The sequence below is a fragment of the Haliaeetus leucocephalus genome, unplaced genomic scaffold (assembly GCF_000737465.1).
Source record: "Haliaeetus leucocephalus isolate CR32 unplaced genomic scaffold, Haliaeetus_leucocephalus-4.0 Scaffold251, whole genome shotgun sequence".
In the NCBI taxonomy this organism is placed as follows: Eukaryota; Metazoa; Chordata; class Aves; order Accipitriformes; family Accipitridae; genus Haliaeetus; species Haliaeetus leucocephalus.
The window spans coordinates 393,011-415,009 of record NW_010972687.1 but is presented as its reverse complement, the minus strand read 5'-3'; the positions used below and the strand labels follow the sequence as shown (position 1 = coordinate 415,009).

The following is a 21,999-nucleotide window of genomic DNA, read 5'->3' as shown; positions in this document are numbered from 1 at the left end:
AGTTATTAGTCATATTGCTGCCTATTTCAGCTAGCTGATATATTGTAAGCAAGATTAAGCTCAATGGTCATCTTTCCTGTATTGTTCCTCATCTCATTCTTAAACAGCCAGCATCCATTTTCCATTATGTTCTCATCTTGGCTGGAAACCAACAAATTATTTTAATTCTGTTCGATAATCTATTGATACCATTTCTATTTGTAGGCTGTATCTGCTTTTTCAATTTGAGTGCATTCAATATGCTTTCCAATATTCAATATACTACTCCTTTTAACCTTTTAAACCCTTGTACTAGGATTAATCAGGTTTGCTGATATTGTTCTCTTCCCTGCTTATTTATTCTAGTCTATAACTTCCAGACCTTAATTTCTTCCTGATCAGAAAATTTAGAAATTTGGGTTCCCCCCCCCCAGATGTTTTCTAAAGCACCCATCTAATATTACCTTCTTTCTGGTCCTTAGCAGACACCTCTCTTGGTGTCAGTGAGGAGTTAAAAATTCTTGCAGCTATGTTTTTTTAATACTGTCTGCCTTGTCTTTCAGGATTCTGGGATGCTGGCCATCCCTTCTTGGATTCTTCCTTATTTTCAGATGATCTAACTTTTGTTTTAAACTTGTTCTGAGGTACTTCTTCGTTCCAGTAATTTTTCTGTTCTTAACTTGCTTCTCTTCACTGAAACCTTATCTCTCTTCCTGGCATGTTTCTTGTTCTCCCTGATAAATAATAATAAAGAAAAGAAATTACTCCATCTCCTAGCAGTCCTCACTTCTGTGATTAAATTCCCTCTACTGTCCTTCAAAAGACCTTCACTAACTTCTTCATGTTTAAGTGAGATAATGCAATATAAGGTGAACAGATGCGATTCTGGTTTGCCAGCCTGACCTCTTGCTTAGCTGACTCTGTAGGACTTCCCTGAGTCCTTCAAATCCAGCAGCTGCTATCAACTTGACTATAATTTTTATAAAGACAATCAATCTTGCTTTCAAAGTTTCCAGTGACAGAAATTCCACTTAAATTTAGGGCAAGTGGTTTTAATTACCCATTGCCATTTAAAAACTTCTCTTGTTTGCTATCTGAGCTCCTCTAGCTTCAATTTCTAGGCATTTGGTTGTGTCACATATTTTATTGCTAATATGAAGGTCACTCTAGTTGTCTAAAGTCTTTCTACCCATGTAGCCCAATTAGTTAATCCCTTTTGATAAATGAAGGTAAGCTTCTTGCATCATTCTGTATAAAGCATGTTTTCCTGTAAACCCTCTCCCATTTTATGAGCCTTGAGCATCCAAACTGGACACACCAGTCAGGTAGTAGCAGTATCAGTGCATCTGTGAGTGCCAGCTCAGTTCCACTCTCTTTATACATTAAGCCTGACTGAGACTTGTTAGCTTCACTGTCATGTAATGTGTTCATTGTTGTGTGATGCCCAACCTGCTTTCAGAGCTGCTGCTTCTCTTTTTTGGAGCTGGTGGTCCAAGGACAGATATGAGGGTAGCTATGGTCTCTCTTTATTGCACCATTTACCACTGCGTATACTGGTTTAGTGCTCAATCCAGACTAGCCCTCATTATCACTTTCTCTTTCTTGAAAGTTTCTTCAAGTGCAACGTTCATCAGAAGGTGCTGGTGTTTTCTTCTAGGTCTTTGATAAAAGCTTTAGGTCATACTAAGGCCAAGAACCAAATTGTAGAAGGCCTAATTAGAAACCAGGCTCATTTCTTGTATGTGCTATGAGCATATATATCATTTCTCTGCTTCTATGTATCTGATTTCTCATATATGCTTACATTTTGAGACCTCATAATTATCCCATTTTATATCTATGTATTATGTGTCATATACATTTTTAATCTCTTAAATTTAAATCATTTTAAAATTTTTTCAATGTGCAGTATCACATTATGTGTCTTGTAGAATCCTGACTGTACTACTTTCAACCAAAATGTTGGCCAGAAAAAAAATACTGCAGCACTTTGGCAAGCTCTCTTTTCAGCAGCTTATGTCATCCACCATTAAATACACTACTAGTTAATTAATTTATTAATAATTAGTTTAATACTGTATCAGCTCTTTTACACTAGGTAAAAACTTGGCAAGTAGATGAAATTATTAGGACAATAGTGCTTACCCTTTCAAAATAGTGACACTGTGTGGTTTTTCTTTCAATCTTCTGGAACTTCTCCAGTGTTCAAACACTTCCTAAAATCAACAGTATAGTCTAACATGTTCCCTTTCCAGCTCTTGTAAAAGTCTTTGGTGCTTCCAAACTTCCTGATTTAAACTTGCTATTTAAAACAGTTATAAATAGGAATATGATTTATCATCTTTGTATGCTCTGAAAACTTCATTTAGATTTTTTTTCCAGAAAGGAACATTCAGTGAAATAGCCATTTACTATACACTGCTGTTAACTATTCTATTATTTCCGGACAATTAAAATAATATTGATTTGGGGGTTCTTTTGCTTCTGATGTATTTGAAAATATAACATCCTTATACTTTACTTTGTTCTTGTAGACTTCACCATTTGACCTTTGTGTTTCCTTACCACCTCTATGTACCTTCTATCTTTTAGTTTTCATTCATTGCTATCAACGTCATCTTTTATTCACTTTTTAATTTATTTATTACTTCTTGCACATGTCAATACTAGTTTTGTTGACCAGTATATCTGTCGTGATTTAAGCCCAGCCAGCAACAAAGCACCATGAGGCCACTCGCTCACTCATCCCCCTCCCAGTGGGATGAGGAGAAAATATAGAGAAATGCTCATGAGTCAAGACAACGACAGGGAGGGATCACTCAACAATTATGCTCATGGGCAAAAGACAGACTCAACTTGGGGAAAAATCAATTTAATTTACTACCAATCAAATCAAAGCAAGGATAATGAGAAGTAAAACCAAATCTTAAAACACCTTACCCCCACACCTCCCTCTTTCCCAGCTCCACTCCACTCCCGGTTCTCTCTACCTCCTCCCCCAGCAGTGCAGGGGAATGGGGAATGGGGGTTGGGGTTAGTTCATCACACGTTGTCTCTGCCGCTCCTTCCTCCTCAGGCGGAGGACTCGTCACTCTTCCTCTGCTCCAGCATGGGGTCCCTCCCACAGGAGACAGTTCTCCACAAACTTCTCTGACATGGGTCCTTCCCATGGGCTGCAGTCCTTCATGAGCTGCTCCAGCGTGGGTCCTTTCCGTGGGCTGCAGTCCTTCAGGCACAGACTGCTCCAGCGCAGGCTTTCCCCTGGCGTCATGGCCATCTTGGGGCATCCACCTGCTCCAGCTTGAGGTCCTCCACGGGCTGCAGGTGGGCATCTGCTCTCCCTGCTCACCTCCATGGGCTGTAGGGGCATCCCCTCCTCCAGTGCACCTCCTCCCTCTCCTTCTTCACTGACCTTGCTGTCTGCAGAGGTGTTCCTCTCACATTCCAATCTCCTCCCCTGCTGAAGGTTCCCCTTCTTAAATCTGTTCTCCCAGAGGCGCTACCACTGTTACTGATGGGCTCAGCCTTGGCCAGAGGCAGGTCCGACTTGAAGCTGGGGAAGCTTCTAGCAGCTTCTCACAGGAGCCACCCCTGCAGGCCCTGCCCAGCTACCAAAACCCTGCCACACAAACCCAAAGCAATATCCTTGCTTATTTTTTTTATATTCTAGTAAAATATCTGTATGTTTCTCAGTCCTTATTTGTGGTTTTCTACTTAACAGATTTAATCTTTCCTCTGATTTTTTTAATAGCTGTAGTTTTCTTGATGATTGTCTTCCATTCTTTTCAATTAACATGGACGTTCTGCTTTAACAGATTTACTATTTCAGTAAGTGACCATTGCTTATTTCTGATGTGTCACTCCCTTATGATTTGTTCTAGCATCAGAAACATCTGGAGGTGATCTCACCTTTATTGTTAAAGACTTTCTTATGTAACACAAGAATAGATAAATTTTTAGTTTACTGAAGTATAGTACTCATCACTTCTAGAATTTATGCACTGTGCTAATACTTGCAGTTTGATATTTTATTATAAGATTTTTGAAAGGTATACTTTACAAAGGAGAGATTAATTATTATATATAGAATGAACATACATTATCCCTTAATTAGGGAAATAATGAAGAGATTTTACATAAACATTATTGAAAAGATTTAAAGATATGCCTCTTTAAAAATGTCCTTAATGTGGAATCCTCATAGGAGATCTCACACATGCTATCAGAGATAAGTAAAAATAACTTTTAATTGAAATCCTTCAATTCTGTAAGCACTGATTGCTTTTACTAATTGGATCCTCCATTCTTTTGGGAGCAATCCAGTTGCATGTATCGATTTTAGATTATTCCTACAGAGTGCATCATTTTGCACAGTGAATGGAAAAAGCATAAGTGTACTGAGGAGCCATATGAATTAACTCAAATCTGTTGATCCTTTCTTTACCAGAACTTAATTTACCCTTGACTACTCTTGTGCAAAGCCACTTTGATGTTGCTTGTGCCATAAGATTCACTGATCTCAAATGCCTGAATATCAGACCATAAATATTCCCTCCAAGACTTTTTTTCCTGTACTATATTATCAATTGACTTCTGAAACACACAACCTATCTGAGGGTGTTTTACTACTGGTACTTGGCATTTAAAGCCAGGCAAGCTTGTTCCCCCTCCAGACACTTTCAGTGACAAAACAGAACAGTGTACAGTAGATGTAGTCAATAGCTTTCTGTCTGTGTTGTGTGTAAACCAGTTACCCTCATAAGGGATAACAACTACGTGCTTCTGTTATGCTACAGCCCAGTGAGGAATAACATGAAATAGTGAAGCCAGCTCTTCAAACTGAGTATTAATCAGTCCTTTCAACACGTACACACATGGAGACAGGGACATTGCTCTCACCTGTGTGACTATATTGCCGATAGCCTGATTTTGAGACCAATAATGGTAGTATTGGTATTCTCTTCTCCAACTTGTCTACTAAAATCCAATCCTCCTAAAGAACCTATCAAACCTCATTTACCTTAGAGAGAAGTCTTGTTTGAAACAAGAACTGAACTAAAGACAGAACTGAAAATTTTGAGGACAAAGTTTTTCAACTGCTACAAAATGCTAAAAGAGTCATAAATGGATAAATAAATATGCATTATGTCATAAATGCATAAAGAAGATATGTATTTGTTTTAATTGTTGTACCACACATCTTTCTCACTGTGTTTCTGACACTTTTGTTTAGACTGCTGCTCCTTTTGAGTCAGATTGTCTTCATATCTTTCCACAAAAAGCTTAGAGCTTGTAGTGAGTTTAAAGGGAAAAATAACAATTGAAGAAGAATAGAAAGATTATTATTAAATTTAAATTCTCCAAATTCTATTATGCATATAAATTTGTATGCAATATACAAGTTAGCTATGAAAGGCTCAACTTCATGCCATAACATGAAAAGAGTAACAGTATTTGATCAAGGCGTATGGTGATTTGTTTTTTTTGGAGTGAGAGTCCTATATTCAAAATAGGAAACAAAAATACTACTGCAGTAAATCAGGAAGAAGTGACCTGGTGTGGGGATTACAATCAGAATCAAATGAGCTCATTCTTACTTTTTGTCATGTAACTCAGAACAAACTCCAAAATCATGTGAGATTCTGCAATGTTTTAGTACAGAAATACCTATCCATGGTTAAGGAACAGTGAATGGTTACAACTGTACAGTGTCATGTTACATAGTTCCTTCATATTTTTCCTTGCAGTTCTTCAGTTTAATATATTTTTTTTTCCTTTTCTGTTTTTTCTATCCAATATGTGTATTATAAGGTAGGTCAACAAACATAACCAATGTTAGACACTCACCGTGTGCACTAAAAAGTCTTATTAAAGTGGTTTGGTTTTGATATGGACTAATAGAAGCACCCACACTTTTATAACTACACAAAAGACTTTTTTTTCCTCTTTTCATTACTACATGTTTTTATAATTGCTTGTTACAAATATAGGATGTAACAATTTTACAAGGTTTTCTAGTCTGGAGGGTTTTTTCAGTCTTGTACAATTATAACTTAAGAACATAATTTCATCTGCACAAATCTGTTTTCCATATGGAGCTTTTTTTAGTGATTTTGAACTAAAATAAATGGAAGCAAATTCTGGCCTGAAATAATCTGAGCTAACAATTACATTTAAACACACACTGATGTTACCATCTTGCATGAGTTCCTTGTTGCTCAGGGAAGGTACTCCAAGTGTGCTTGAGTTTATGCTCTACCAAATTTTACTGCAGTAACTGTTAGCCCATTATGGACCAAGTTTCCAATCTTTGGATGTATTAACATGCCCAAAGTGTACAAACATTTCACAGATGCTGCTGAATGTATGCCTTTTACATGGACTCTTAGGGAAAAGAACTAGAATTACTTTTAGGTATTTTCAAGAGTAGCTGCAAAGTGCTGGCATAGGTATAAGCACAGAAACTCACACTCTGGGACAAAGGCAAATGAACAGTAGGTAAAGACCATAAAAATATACTTCTTTATAGAGGTTATCTCTCATAACAGAGTGAGTGCAGAAGTACTGGCTAATAATATACAGTTGTCAAGGTATTTTTTCCTATTATTCTCTTCTCTGCTATTTTGAATACTATAGGACAGTGCTGGAAGATAGCTTCCCCACTCTAGACCATGCAGCTAGGTTAGGTTAAGCACCACCTAATATAGTTATCTATATGGGCCTTTCATTTATCAAACATGTTGCACAAATGCATCACATTTCCTTTGAATTCCCTTTTCAAATTATTTCTTAAAGCACTAAAGAATTTACATATGAAAGTCCCTCACAGATATAATTTATAAATCTATTATATGACTTACCTTCTGAAAATAACCTTTCTGCTTAATGTTCCACTTACTTAATTTTCTAAAAAATGCCTATTTATCTCCTGAGTTTCTTTCTCTTCTAAAATATATTTCTGCCTTGCTGACTAGCTTCTGCTCTAAGCAGAACTTAAAACAAAAACACCGAAAACACCCCGTCTCCTACCAGTTCTTAAAACACAAAAAAAAGCCTGTTGTTCAGAAACTCTCTCAGGGTATCAAGATCCACACAACATGGCACCTTCAATTTTGGATAGATACAGATAGATACACAAGGGATGTGAGAAGGAACAGTAGAGTTTTGTTAAACCCTTGTCAATTCTAGGGACACAGGTCATAGAAATCAACATATCTTGAAGAACTGCAGCAGAAGGTAAAAAATGGTTCAATCAGTTCAGAAAGCTCATGTTATGAAATAGCAAATAGCAGGAGATGCAGAGGCTTGGGAGAGGAAGAGTGAGCATGTTCTCTGCTAAGGGAAATCCCATTTTTGACCATAGTAATTAACCTCCCAATTAGTGAAACTATGGAAAGATTGATGATGCAACCTTAATAATGACTGTACAGAAATGGCATCTCCTTAATTCTTCATAGCAAGTTGCTTCTATAAAACTATTACTGTGTGTCTAGAGATTTTTATTTAATAAATGCATGGATTTTTGCAAGCTGTTGAGCTTCTGCATATGGCAGGTATTACAGTGCATTGTGGTAATTCATATCGTTTTTGTCTGCCTTTCATCAGGGCATCTGTCCAAGGTTGCTAATTTCATGTTGATTAAACTAGGCCAGTACCAGAAACATTGTCATTGTCTTCAGTCAAATCTAGATGATTCAAAAGATTTAGAAGTGGATATAACTCATGGCCCTAGAAATACTGCATAGATTTCTCTTGATGTCGTGGTTTAAGCCCAGCACAAAGCACCATGAGGCCGCTCACTCACTCATCCCCCACAGTGGGACGAGGAGAAAATATAGAGAAATGCTCATGAGTCAAGACAACAACAGGGAGGGATCACTCAACAATTATGCTCATGGGCAAAAGACAGACTCAACTTGGGAAAAATCAATTTAATTTACTACCAATCAAATCAAAGCAAGGATAATGAGAAGTAAAACCAAATCTTAAAACACCTTACCCCCACACCTCCCTCTTTCCCAGCTCCACTCCACTCCCGGTTCTCTCTACCTCCTCCCCCAGCAGTGCAGGGGAATGGGGAATGGGGGTTGTGGTCAGTTCATCACACATTGTCTCTGCTGCTCCTTACTCCCCAGGGGGAGGACTCGTCACTCTTCCTCTGCTCCAGCATGGGGTCCCTCCCATGGGAAACAGTCCTTCATGAACTTTTCCAACATGAGTCCTTCCCACGGGCTGCAGTTCTTCATAAACTGCTCCAGCGTGGGTCCTTTCTGTGGGAGACAGTCCTCTATGAACTTCTCCAATGTGAGTCCTTTCCACAGGCTGCAGTTCTTCACAAATTGCTCCAGAGTGGGTCCCTTCCATGGGCTGCAGTCCTTCAGGCACAGACTGCTCCAGCGCAGGCTTTCCCATGGAGTCACGGCCATCTTTGGGGGTATCCCCTGCTCCAGCGTGGGCTCCTCCCTGGGCTGCAGGTGGCCATCTGCTCCCCCGCTCCCCTCCATGGGCTAGGGGGAACAGCCTGCCTTCTCACCATGGGCTGCAGGGGCATCCCCTCCTCTGGCACACCTCCTCCCCTCCTTCTGCACTGACCTCGGTGTCTGCAGAGGGGTTACTCCACATTCCAATCTCCTCCCCCACTGCAGGTTTCCCTTTGTAAATCTGTTCTCCCAGAGGCGCTACCACTGTCGCTGATGGGGTCAGCCTTGCCCAGAGATGGGCCTGACTTGAAGCTGGGGAAGCTTCTAGCAGCTTCTCACAGGAGCCACCCTGCAGCCCCTGCCCCCCTACCAAAACCCTACAACACAGACCCAAAACACTTGGGCAGTCTGATCAGTATTTTTATAGATCAGCAGTTGTTACAATGGTATATTTGAAGCATACAAATGTGTTGTACTCAACAAAAGATTCCAAAATTTCTCTTTCTCCCCACCGTATTGATAGGAATGACGTCTTCATGGTGCTGTCAAATCCTTTTATTCTGATTAATGATGTTGCCCTTACATGGTTCAGGAACTTGGGGCACCATTTTTCTTCTTGAAACTTGCTCACCTGTCGGTGGTCCTGTACTCTTTTCTTCTCAGATGTGACACTTTTCTGACAGTGAATCCATAGTGCTGAAAAACATGCCTCAGATCTTGGAGGTAATTTACACCTAAACATCTCAGCTCCTGTCAGTAACCTTCCTTTCAAATAGCTCAAATGGGATTTCCACTTCGGAAGATTTCCCTACACATTTTCTGCTGAAATATTTGCTGAGTGAAAGAGGGAGATAAGGGTCTGTAGTTCAAACTGCTGCCACAGCATCCACTTAGAACGTGAGAGACAGTGTTGCCAAATAAGGAGGTGTCATGTTTTACTATACTTGATAGCTGTAGCTACAGGACAATAAAAACACTCTGGAAGCGTGATCTTCCAGAGGATGAGAAACACAGGTAACACAATGCAGTGTGCTTTTCACTGTACTGAGAGAGGCTGTCTCTTGAAGAAAAGCTGCTATGAGGGCAATTCTACCTGCCTGACCTCCTGTAGGCTTTGCTACCCTTTGGTCCTCCGAGGAAAGCACCTGCTGCACCACTTTTTTGCAGGGGACAAGGTACCAGGCTACAAAAGAGACAAGCATGTATTAGTCCCTTTTTCTGCCCTCTCTTTTTCCTGGCTTCACTTCCACTCCTCGCCACAGCACTGACCAGTGTTTTTCCAAATGAGATACCTGAATCTTGTATGTCTCTATTTGTGTGCATGTAATCCTGTAGTCCTTGGACATGTTAATCCCACCTGCAAAATCACTACTTCCATTTGCACACATATGCAATGTAGTGTTAGGGCTGTTCCTGCTGCAGTTTCATCTCTTAATATGGTCAGGGTATTTCTAGAATTTGCATGCATAAAGGTTTTTCCAACACTATTAATTTTCATTGTCTAAATTAATACAGGGTCTATAGGAGACAAGGCAAGAGATAAAGAAATGATATGAATATTTTATTTATGGGGTTCAACTTTTAGCTGATGACAGATGAAAGAAATTATTTAACACGGGGGGTGGGGTGGGGTGTCTTTCTAGACTTCATTATTCAAGAAATCTGGCCCGTGGTAGCTTCCCTAAATTAAGGATATGACATTATAAATGCTTTAATCCATATTTTTCAACTTCTGGAAGCTTCCATATTGTTTCACTTGCTTACTACTTGCCTTCAACAATCATTTCCTGGGTGCTGTTAGCTCCTTCTCTATTAGAAATCTTTTGTGTTAGCTTGCGTATGCTTACATGTTGTGAGACCTTTCAGCAGCCTTATACAAATTATGTAATATATAGACTAGTGAATATGGCTAATGCAAATGTGTGAAACCTATACTTCCTACATGCAATTGCTTGTATTCTGCCCAGATGGGATGTGGCTCTTTTTACAGATCATATTTTGCATAGCTTCCAATTTCAAAGCTAGACAGGCATTTTTACATGCCCTGTGTTTTTTTATGATTTTCCAATCTTCTGATCCTCTCCTTCTCCCATCTTTGTGCATATCTGTGTTGCAAATGAAGTATGATACTAGTGAATTTGATGAAATGGTGACACAATAATTCTGTATACTTAGGTAGGAAGCTGTGTAAGTAACTTCTCCACTGCCTCTCAGGCAGATATTTTATGTCTCATAGTGACTGAATCTCAGGGATCACCTGAAATGCTGAGAATAATGTTTGCCATCACAGGTCATTCACTCTGCCACCTTCATGGAGGTTTCCATGCTGTGGTGTGGACTGCTGTCTGCTAGGAATTGTTCTCAAGTCTGTATGGATTTTGCTTGAGCTTCTGTTAGGTAGTCATGACTTCTTGTCTGTACTGCCTCGCTCTTGCTAGAAGCCACTTCTTTGGGAAAAAGAGCATGGATTAGAATCACTATAGATTAACATTGCTTGAAAGAAGCAGAATTTAGACTAAACACAGTTTTTGTATGTGATTTACTGTCTTACATAAAGAATCTGCTTAAAATTCATTATGAGATAATAACGACCTAACACGAAGTAGAAGACTGTCTCTAGTTGGTATTGCACATTACAGTTTATACAACCACTTAGATTATATATAAAAATATGTGGCAGCATATAATTAAGCAACACATAACAATTTAAAGCTGCAAATAACTAATTGGCTGGTGATGTCTGGGCCAAATTTGTGATTACATCAGGATTTTCCAAAGAATTGTTGCTTAATTTCATGTGAATTATTGCATAAGGCATGAAAGAAGGATTAAACATGGGGCTTAGCATGAGCCGAACTGTACTCTACTCTGTCGCATACTTCCAGTGTGACTTAAGGCAACCTAATTAACCCCTCCATACCTCTTTCATAGTCTCTAAAATGGGCATAACCAGTCTGTATATAAGGAGCACTGTAAGATTTAGTTCATTCCTGTTTGTAAAGCACTTTGAGATTCTTGGGTGGAAAGTGCTGTATAAATGCAAATAGAAGGGCAGAGTTGTAATTGTGCAGTTTTAAAACCCTCTGCTGTTTTGCTAATTTACAAGTCTTTTAGTTGATCATGCCATGAAAAAAATAGAGACCAGGTTATGTTTTCAGTGCAATGCAGAGAACACTTCTCCAAGTTCACAAGTGACTTCAAACTCAGAACATCTAACGTCATGCATGTATTCAGACACCTTTTTTTTTCCTTTCCTTGCAATGAAAGAAGGAAATACCCTCCACATACATGCGACTCATTCGAGCAAATGAAACCTGTTCTGATTTCTGAAGCTGTGTTCTAAATTTCACACATTCAATTTCTTCCAGATCACTACAGACCTGAGGCAGCGTTGCACAGACAGCCATACTGGAACCTCAGCTTCTGCACCTATGGCTGCAGGCATCATTGCACTGGCACTGGAAGCAAAGTAAGATCTGAGTTATACTCTGAAAAAAAAATTAAAAAATTAAGCATACAGAAAGATCTTTCTCACTCATCCAGAACCTTTATCCCAGGATCTCAAAGTGCTTTGGAAACCTTGTAGTAAGTCACAGTACCCTTCCAAGGGCAGGAAAAATCTGCGTGCTTATTTCACATGCAAGAAAGCTGACACCGTGGAATGATGACAGAGTACTCAGTGTTGAAATAACTTGAAATGGTGTTGAGCACAGGTATTTTCCAATACATGATGTACAGCATCCTCAAAATATCTTACAGTACCCTCACAGTGCTGCCTAGATCTGCCGTAATCTGCAGGCTACTATAGGTTGCCTCTTGCATTCATCAGGCTCCTCTTGGCAGTGTCCGTTCTTGAACACTGAAGAAAGTTTTGGAATGGTGCTAGGCTACCATGAACAGAAATTAATATAGTATGAAAAATAAAAATTCTCAATTTGTGCATGCTGACACACATCTGTTTTTTCTAATGGGTTAAGTTCCTCAGCTGTAAAAACCATAGATAGTGTAGCTCCATAGTCCTTTTATCTTTAGCTCAGCAAAGTTTCTGTCTTACAAGCATTTTCTCAACTGCAGGATTTTGTCCTTTGTGTCTAATATATATCTTTAATGTGCTTCATGGAGCAGCAGAAATACTGGAGATTTATCAGGTAAATCTGTATTTCAAAACCTTTTGTATTACTTTGCGCTGTGTTGGATAATATAAGCAGGTCTAAGGTGGAATGCACCACCCCAAATCCTGCTTGAAATCAAATGTTTCTAAGTGCTAGGAGATTGATTCTATTAAATTCTGAAGAAATTTAGTTTCCTCTGGGGGCAGCCAGTTCCTTTGAAGGAAGTAAAAAATTTGCACACAATAGTAATTTCAAATTGTATGTAATTCCTTGTAGCAGAATTATGTTTCCATCTCTAATGTTGTTTTTTTGAAGAAATCATGGGCCAATATTCAATGCAGAATACTTTTTTGCTGTTGAGTTACAGTCGTGAGAATAAGAGTTAGTAATTGAAGAGCTGACATAATCTTAAGTGGTGCGGTGCTTGTATCATTAGAATTAGATTTTTCTTAATGAAGTCAATAGAAACAAAGGCATTTTGAAAAGTTAATATAATGCTATTATTTTTTAAAAAAGCTGTTAAATCTCTTCTTAATCTCAGTTTTTAAATCCTTAAATTCATTCTAAACAGTCTGCCCATGCAGATAAAATTTCATCTGTGTAAATTTCACTCTGCTGAAAGTTTTTCTAATTATTTCTTCATGAACGGAGGTTGCTTGTAATTTATTCTCTGTATTTTATATGATATTTTGTGTGCATTTTCTAACAAATGATTGTTGTAATTGAAAGTTTCAAAGAGTTATAGCACACTACCTACAACCAAGCTATTACTGATGTGACATCTTAAAACACACTGAGAAGCTTACAACCTTTTTTCTCTGTGAGCTTTGGTAACTATACCAATGGAAAATCCATGTTATTGCCTATGGACTAGTTTGGGGTTTTTTTTCCAAATTAATAGTGGCAATGATAGGAACAAAAGACTGTATCAAAGCTTCACATATGGTGATGGAGACAAAATGTGCCAGTGACTAAAGATCCTAGCCACTTTTTTGTATTTGTAGTACTCTGTTGCATGGTGCTAACAAGAGGTTCGGGGTGAAAATGTATTGATTTTGCCTTCTTTCAGTGTCGGTATGTGGAGGGCTCTTACTTATTTCCAAATCTTAGCCTGTCTATTTGAATAGAGCCAAAGGAATTATATTAATAATACCATAAAGGTAGTTTTATTAATTTGTATGCCATTCACTAACTTTTTTCTCCTATGTGTACTTACAACCAATTTTCTGAACACAGCCATGAAAGAAAAAAGAAAAAAAAATTTTAAAAAAAAGGAAACTAAGGAGAGAAATATTTCCAGGTTTCCCATGCTGATTTTTCCCATAAATTAATCCAGTCCTAGGACTTGAGAAACCTTTGGTCTTGTGAAGTTATAGATTATGAAGTAAGGCCTTTAATATTACAAGGAGATCATATCATAATAGATTCAATTTTAATGTCTGGGATTTGTTTGTATGAAATCTTCAGATTATTTTAAACAGTTCCTGAAAGGTAATTTTTATTTATTTACCATATTTGAAAATTCAGTTGTATTTTTCACCTGTGATACCTGCGAATTTAGGTGATCCTAATTAAATGCTAGGAATTAAAGTATACAAAAAGAAGTTTTGAAGCCATCTTAGGTATTTTCTCCAATACTTTTAAAGTATATGGCATGTAAAGGACACATGATATTGTGGCTTAGCGTAAGGGCTTACTGGAACTAGTTTGCATTGAAATAGAGTTTGCATTTACATAGATTCTCCTTAGATTCCATATTAATGCCTGTGCTAATAGCAGTAGTGTGTATATGAGATTTTTTAAAAAGACTAGTTGGAAAGGGGTTTTGCAAGGTTGATTATGCTCTTCGTGCAGCAGGCCGCTTAAAAATTGGAGTACTTAGTCCTGAACACTTCTTGAATATATCTGTAATAATGTGTCGTTTCATTCCACTTTGTGCTGGAAAACACAACAAATTATACCATGGAAGGGTTTTGAGCCTATAAGGCCAGTTTTCCCCAGTAGCCAAGTTCTGTTCCTGGAAGACACCAGGAGGTGAACAGAGCACTAGTCTGGCCTGGATATGAGTTAGAACAGCCACGATGTTTCTTCAACTCACATGCAAAGGTACATTAAACCAATGGAAAATGAGCAAGGCAGATTTCTACTCCAACCTGCCACTTTCTTTCTTTGATAAGCCCCATATGGTAGGACTGGCAAACAACTGATAGAGGACTTCTTACCTGCCTACTGATTTGAACCCTCCACTTAGTTGTTTTTTCCAACTGGGATCTGCTCCTGAAATCCTAGAAACAAATTGTTTTGGGATGGTGGTCTTCTTACTACCCCAATTTGAAATAACGTGAACATAACTTTATATCTTTTTTTAATTTTTGTCCAGTATTTGAGTATCAAGTGGCATGTTTTCCTTAAGGAACCAAAGAAGTGTAACTGAGTTTCAGACTGCTTGTTTGGAGTCTTCAAGGGTGTAATGCAGAAATGTAGATATGCAACAACTGTCATACAAAGAAAGATATCTCCTGATCTTGATATTCTGTGGTTTTCTTATGGTATTCAGGTAGTTAATTGTTTTATCTGATGGTTCCCAGTGTATCTAGTATCTTGTTCAGGCTCTAGGAATAAATGCTTGCTTGTATATTGCACTTCTTAGTCATTACATAATGTTGAATTTTGATAATTGTAAACCAGCAACTATGGATATAAATGATTCAGTCAGCAGAGGCAGCAATGTTCTTACTAAAAATAAACTGTTTGCATTGCATAGTACCATCTACTGTTGATATCAGAAATACCCTTTCTCATTGATGAAAGGTTTGAATTTGGGATTTGGGTGAATCAGAGTCAGGAGAGACAGTATGCCCACATTTGTTCCAGTGGGCATTGTGCCATGTTCCTTTGGAGAAGCCAAATTAAAAAAAAAAATATCTTGCTGATGGAAAAATACATTGTACACCCCCAAGTGAACAGCATGCTCCAGTGTCTGTAAGCCAATGCATGTTTTCCAACCCATGGTGTGTAAACTGCAGTTTACATGAGTAAGAAATAGCACCTGTGTTGTGGTTTAACCCCAGCCAGCAACTAAGCACCACGCAGCTGCTCATCACTTCCCCCCCAGCCAGTGGGATGGGGGAGAAAATCAGGAAAAGAAGTAAAACTCAAAGGTTGAGATAAGAACACTTTAACAGAACTGAAAAGAAGAAACTAATAATGATAAAGATAACACTAATAAAATTATAATAGTAATAATAAAAGGATTAGAATATACAAGTGATGCACAGTGCAGTTGCTCACCACCTGCCAATCGATGCCGAGTTTGTCCCTGAGCGGCGATCCTCCTGCCCCTACTCCCCCCAGTTCCTATACTAGATGTGACGTCCCATGGTATGGAATAGCCCGTTGGCCAGTTTGGGTCAGCTGCCCTGGCTGTGTCCCGTCCCAACTTCTTGTGTCCCTCCAGCTTTCTCGCTGGCTGGGCATAAGAAGCTGAAAAATCCTTGACTTTAGACTAAACATTACTTAGCAACAACTGAAAACGTCAGCGTTATCAACATTCTTCTCATACCTAACTCAAAAACATAGCACTGTACCAGCTACTAGGAATACAATTAACTCTATCCCAGCTGAAACCAGGACAACCTGAAATGGAAGTATTAATCTGCTGTGTTTCTACTATGTGGTATATTCAGTGCTATAGCTTTGGAGAGAGTCTGTTTTCTTCCATTATTCTCTTCACATGATCTATGTACTTCATTTGTCTTTGGGTACATGAAACCAAGGCTAGAACAAGGTAGTGCTGGGAAAAAATTTCAGTGAATTCCGATACCAATGATCCATTCAGAAAAGTGACAGTGCACTGCATTTCTCTAAAAGGCAGTACAACCAAGCGTAATCACTGAGATTAGAGGAAAATGGAGTTCACATTGCAAAAGGGGTCAAGAGTGTCAGAGGAAGATACTCTGGATTTCTGAAAATTGATCAGATACTTGCAATACTTCCCTTATTGATTAATTTTCTTACAGAAAGGAGAAAAGCAGTGTACTGTCTGGCAAGGGACCATTTTGGATGCAGAGAACATATTTCTGTGTCATCAAAGTTATGAGGGGTTTGCTTGTTCATAGAGGCTAAAGGTGATGAGACAGATCAGGCAAAATGTGGAAGTACTGTCAAAGGACCTGTATATGTAGGCTTCCAGTGTAAGAGAAGGAGAGGTTATCATTTAAGTCCATCAGCTTTAGCTAGGTCTTTGCTCCATTGATTGACTGCCTGTTATAAAAAGGAATGCTAGAGGCTGTGAGTTAGAAATCTTTTTGTGAGTCTTTGCATTTTTTGGAGTAGTTTTAAAACAATGCTCTTAATGGTGAAGTATTTGAAAAACAAAACATAAATAAATGCTAATTTAGAACCTGTCTTTCTCTTGAGCTTTAACCACCTGCACCACTTATGCAATTTCAGTTATTATACTGAGATTGACTTGGAAGTACTTTCCTGAATTCAGGTTGCCCTGTGTTTCCCAATTTAAGGTCCTGTTTTCAGTTACATGTAACTTTGCCAAAGAATAATCGTTCGGTCTGAAGTTTTCCATGTAACTTGCTTTAAAAAGGTTTTAAGAAAATTCCATCCAGACATTTCTTAAACTGAGTCTAGGTTAAAAAAAAAAAAAGTTTGACTGTGATGATTTTTAACTTTTTCATTGAGTTTTACTGTGTCTGCGCTTTGGAGCAACAGCTAGAAATAGAACAAGTGGATAGCTGTTGTTCTGGTGCCAAGGCAATGCCTTTTACTTTTATAAGCTTTTAAAAAATCTCCATTGGCATGTGCTCAGTTGAGAGTTTTAAGAGTTTGGCAGATCTATCCCTGTAGTTTCTTGGTCCTCCAAGTGTTCCCCAGCCTCAGCTTTTAGAGTCTGCTTAGGGTTGTCTTTGAAGTTGCTCTTAGGGGTGCTGCTGGCTGTTCACTTTGAGAGCAGGGAGCCCATCTGTTTTTCCCTGTCTGTTCTTGCAGCGAGAGGAAAATGAGGAAGCTGGAAGACGAGCAGGTTCACTGGATTGCCGTCTCTCTGCAGTTTTTCTTTTGAGATTCCTTGCACCACAGTGTCATAGCTCAACTATATTAAAAGTGATCAGTATCATTGGACTTGGCAGATAGGTCAAATCAATAGCCTAGGTACCATGCTAATCATAACTGCCTGCATTGACCTAAGATAATGTAATGCTTCCCCACATGCACAGTCACAGCTGGTTCTAAAACTGCCAACTGACAAGGTTTGCTTGCTGTTGCTTCCACACTGTTGTCCCTCAGCAGACTGTGCACAATGTCTTTTGGGCGGTCCCATTTCATTCTGCCTCTGGAGAAGGCATAATGAGGGATGTGATTCAGGTACCTCTCTCTCAAGGGATTTCTCCTTAGAAAGTCATCATTATCAACCTGCAGTTGAGCCATTGATTGTTTTCTTTTTGGCACTTAGGATTTTCTACCTCTGGGAAAAACACAATACTCTGTAGGCTCTGGAATCTGCCACCACTGTGTGCACTGCAGATTTGACACAAATACATCAGAACACCATTGCTGATGGATGTATGGTTATCCTGCTGTTCATCTAAAGGAATGTATCTGTCATGTCATATCACAACTTGTCTGCGTTCTATCCTAAAAAAACAGTGTGAAGACAATCCAGAAGATGTTTGTAGCCAATGCAAAAGCCTTGAAACACTGACTCAGGAAGAGACTAGGATGCACTGCAGAAACTATGGAGATGTTGCATAAATATAAACTGAATGATATAAAGTAGAGCCAGACATAAGTTGATAAAGATTATGTTGCACAGGCAAATTCTATTACCTTGAAAAGATGTTCAAAAAGCTATAGCTTTGAATGGAAAATTCTGATATTCTAGCATTAGTGAGCTTGAGATGTTTAAGATTAATATGTTTAAAATATGAGTGATGTACTGAAGTTACTTAGTGACTGTTGAAATGGGCAGATCCAGTGTGTCTTTCCACAGTGAAACTTGGCAAATATCAGGACACTTGAGAATGTAATTGGTTTAAATTATATGTTCTTAATGAGTATTAGTCAGCAATTTGTTTTCAGATGTATATCACTGCTCTTCTTTGTCCAGTACCTAAATTAAGCTAATAAAGGAAAAAGAGGAGGAATATGAAAATTAGTGTAAAAGGCTACTGAGAGCAATTTTGATCCTAGAAAAATATTTTCCCAAAATTTCATTAATTGAACATCTCTTTAGACAGAGGTCTATTGCATATACCATTAATGCTACTAATAACTGCCATTTGACTTACAGTATTTCCGGTTGCCATTAATTTTTTTAAGGGATTGTCATCTTTAGCCAGGCTTGGGTTTTTCCTTCAAAGGAATCTGATTAGATAAAATTGAATGCAAATCAGAAATTAGCAGGAGAAATGGCAAATTTCTGACAAGCAATGTGGAATCCAGAAAAAAAGTGCGAGCAAAGAAGGAACTGAGACCTAGCTCTGAAGTAACCAAATGAATTTTTTTTGAAAAACTAGTTGAATGAACAGTGGTTTACCAGGTCAGAAAATGACAAAACTACTGGAGTAGAAACTTAAGTTACATTTACAGGGAAAGACCTACATGCTTATCAGCAAGCACATAATATTCTTTACTTTTCTAGCAGGAATTTAACAGAATTAGCTGCAGAGTATATGACAATTAGAACCTTGAAGGGTGTCAGACGTCTCAAAAGCATGTGTTTTGGTTTTGTATGTCCATGTGTATGCATGACTGGATTGTTAAACACCGGGGTCCATTTTTGTATCTTATTATTGTCAGGAATGAAATGGTTATGGTTGTAGATGGACCATTTAGACACCTATGCACAGGACAAGCACAACAATTAGAGGCTCTCTTAATGTCTCATCCCTCTTAAAATTCTGTGCTGCAACAGGTATCTTCACGTTGACTCTTTATGCGACCTGGGAAAGAAAGATGTCTCCCATTAACATGGCTAATATTCCTGTCCATGAGGCTATATATTGGAGTCATTAGGACAGGTGGTAGGGTTGTAGATCTCATGGGACAATTTGGCTGATTTGTAAGTGATGGGAATGTCTGAATAAACCAGGCAACTATTTATTTTGTTTATAAATTTATCATAAAGCCCTTAACGGTGGTGTTATGCAGAAATTAGTGATTAAAATGATCTCCTACTTCTCTACAAGATGTCAAGGGCACAGAGACTCCATTTTATAGCAATAATTATCCATGTCTGTTCTGTTATAGCCAAGACTTCCAAAGAAGGTTATTTGATACTTCCAGATTGAACGATGATCCTCTTCTTAATCCACCCTGTGGTATTATGTTTTTCCTTGATTCTTTGGAGAAAAGATTATTGTATTCTTCCAGCAATTCTCATCAGACTCTGCTATTTTGGCAAGAAATATTTTTTTCAGATAGGCCACCTTTGTCACATTCAAATTGCTGGCTATGAAGATAATGTAGCAATCATTATTCATGTTGCTAACCATATCATTTTGCTAAACAACCCCAAAGTTTTACCCTATTTGTATATTGCAGTGAGTGATAGTTTTGCTAATTGTCTCTCTTGCACCAATTATTTTTCTGAACAGTTATTTTTGGCACAGTATCATTATGCAAAAGGATAGAGCCTGAATTCTTTACTGTTTCCAGGATTAGCCCAATTGTCACTAGGGAGACTACTTGTGGAATGAAGAAATCAGATTTGGCCAAAAATTATGATCTACTTTTTCTAAGCATCCAGCTTAAAGATACAGTTAAATCTCAAATTAATATTACTGTAATATAATTTATTTGCCCTATTATATTTTTTCTTAATTACTTTGTTTCATAAACATTTTGAGAAGCCTGAAAGAAGAGGGCTGTACCTTAGAGTACAACTATTGGTTAAGGACACAACATTCATTATTTTTTGGCTGCTGTACGGGCAATTTTGCATGTAATTGCTCTCACTTCTGCTTATTCTGGTTTGATTTTGAGTATTGTCTGGTATGTGTAATCCCAAGGCAATTTCAGATGAGACATTGAAAAAAAATTCCTGGAAGGAAAGTGCCCATTTTTTGAAATCAATCCATTATCAAACAGAGTTAGTACTGTTCTTGTTAATGCATTTGTTCATTTCAAAATGTTTAGCCATTAATTCTTCTGAGATTAATCAAGTGGTAAATCAATTAACATCAGTGACATCTTGTCTGGATCTGGGGCCCACATGGCTAGCAAACAACTGTTTACTCACTTAGGATCCAATTTTGACATGTTTTACACGTATTTGACCAATTCTGTGATTTTTCCAGGTGCCTTAAAATTGGCTGCTAGATTATCTTGTTAAAAAAAACCAAACAACGCCCCCCAAACAAAAAAATCCCTCTTCTTTCTCCAAATGAACTGCTATTTTGACATCATTCTAGTTTCTTTCTTTTTCTTTTTCTTTATTAAAGTTTCTGAAAAAAATTGTGTGCAAACAATTGCAGACCTATTTTGTTTCAAATGAGGTGTCTACTGTAGAGAGAAAATTTCAATCTGGCAATGGCTCAATTCTTAGTATAGTGAAGGTCCTGTAGTAAGCTACAGAAATTGGTTTGAATATTGTTCTTATGCTGTTAAACTTCTTAGATATAAATACATCCAAGCTGCCAGTCCTTGAGAAGAAAACATAAAAATATTATGAATTATACAGTAAGCAAGCAGATTTGGAGGTTGCGTAAGAGACAGACTAATTTAACTGTATGCCATGTTGTGTCCTCAAAATCAGACCTTTGATCAAGGTTTTCTGCCCCAGAAATTCTTACATTGTATTTTATGATTGGATAAGGATGGTAGATACAACAGTGAATGGCTCATTTTGTTTTTAGAAGTAAACCATGATTGTGAGACATAAGTTCATTTGCTGAGTGACGTAAGTCCAATTTATCAGAGTTTAGTATTATCAAGTGAAGATTGCTGTTTAGATCCTTTATCTAGGCATAGTTAGATCCACCATTAGATCAATCATTCCTCTTTAAATAATCCATTGAGTGCCCTATCTTGAATCTCTCCCTTAGAAGTTGAGAGGAGTATTTTAGTGCCTTATTTTTCACCAGAAACATGGACAGCTAGCTTTATAGAATAACAGATTGCTTGGATTCCAGATTATAAAGAATGCAGCTCTCTGGATTCCTGGAGGTCTTCGTGAAGGCTTGAAACATGTTTTTCTAAGACTTTACACAGGCTCCCAGTGAAATTCCTGAGCTGGTATAAAATCATATTGATTTTTTTTTCTTGAAGCATGTTACGTGACTGTCCAAGCATACCCTAACTTACAAACCCCTAATGCTCCTTACATTCCACGACATTTTCTTTTTTTCATCATTTTTACCAGCTCAGCTGGATAAACAATTACTGTCATTCCAGTCCAACTGTCTAGTGTGAGAAATTCCACTTTAAGGGAGAAAAAAGTATCTATGGGCATATTAATGCTTTAATAACAGCTAGGG

General features: G+C 38.1%; 1 protein-coding gene across 1 annotated transcript in view; it reads left to right on the top strand.

Annotated features, from left to right (window-relative positions):
• The window catches only part of PCSK5 (proprotein convertase subtilisin/kexin type 5), a 255,130-nt gene that overhangs the window by 123,583 nt on the left and 109,548 nt on the right, over positions 1 to 21,999 (top strand). The window contains exon 9 of the mRNA XM_010568726.1: positions 11,768 to 11,868. Coding sequence (XP_010567028.1) covers positions 11,768 to 11,868 — 101 coding nt within the window. The remainder of the gene's footprint in view (positions 1 to 11,767; positions 11,869 to 21,999) is intronic.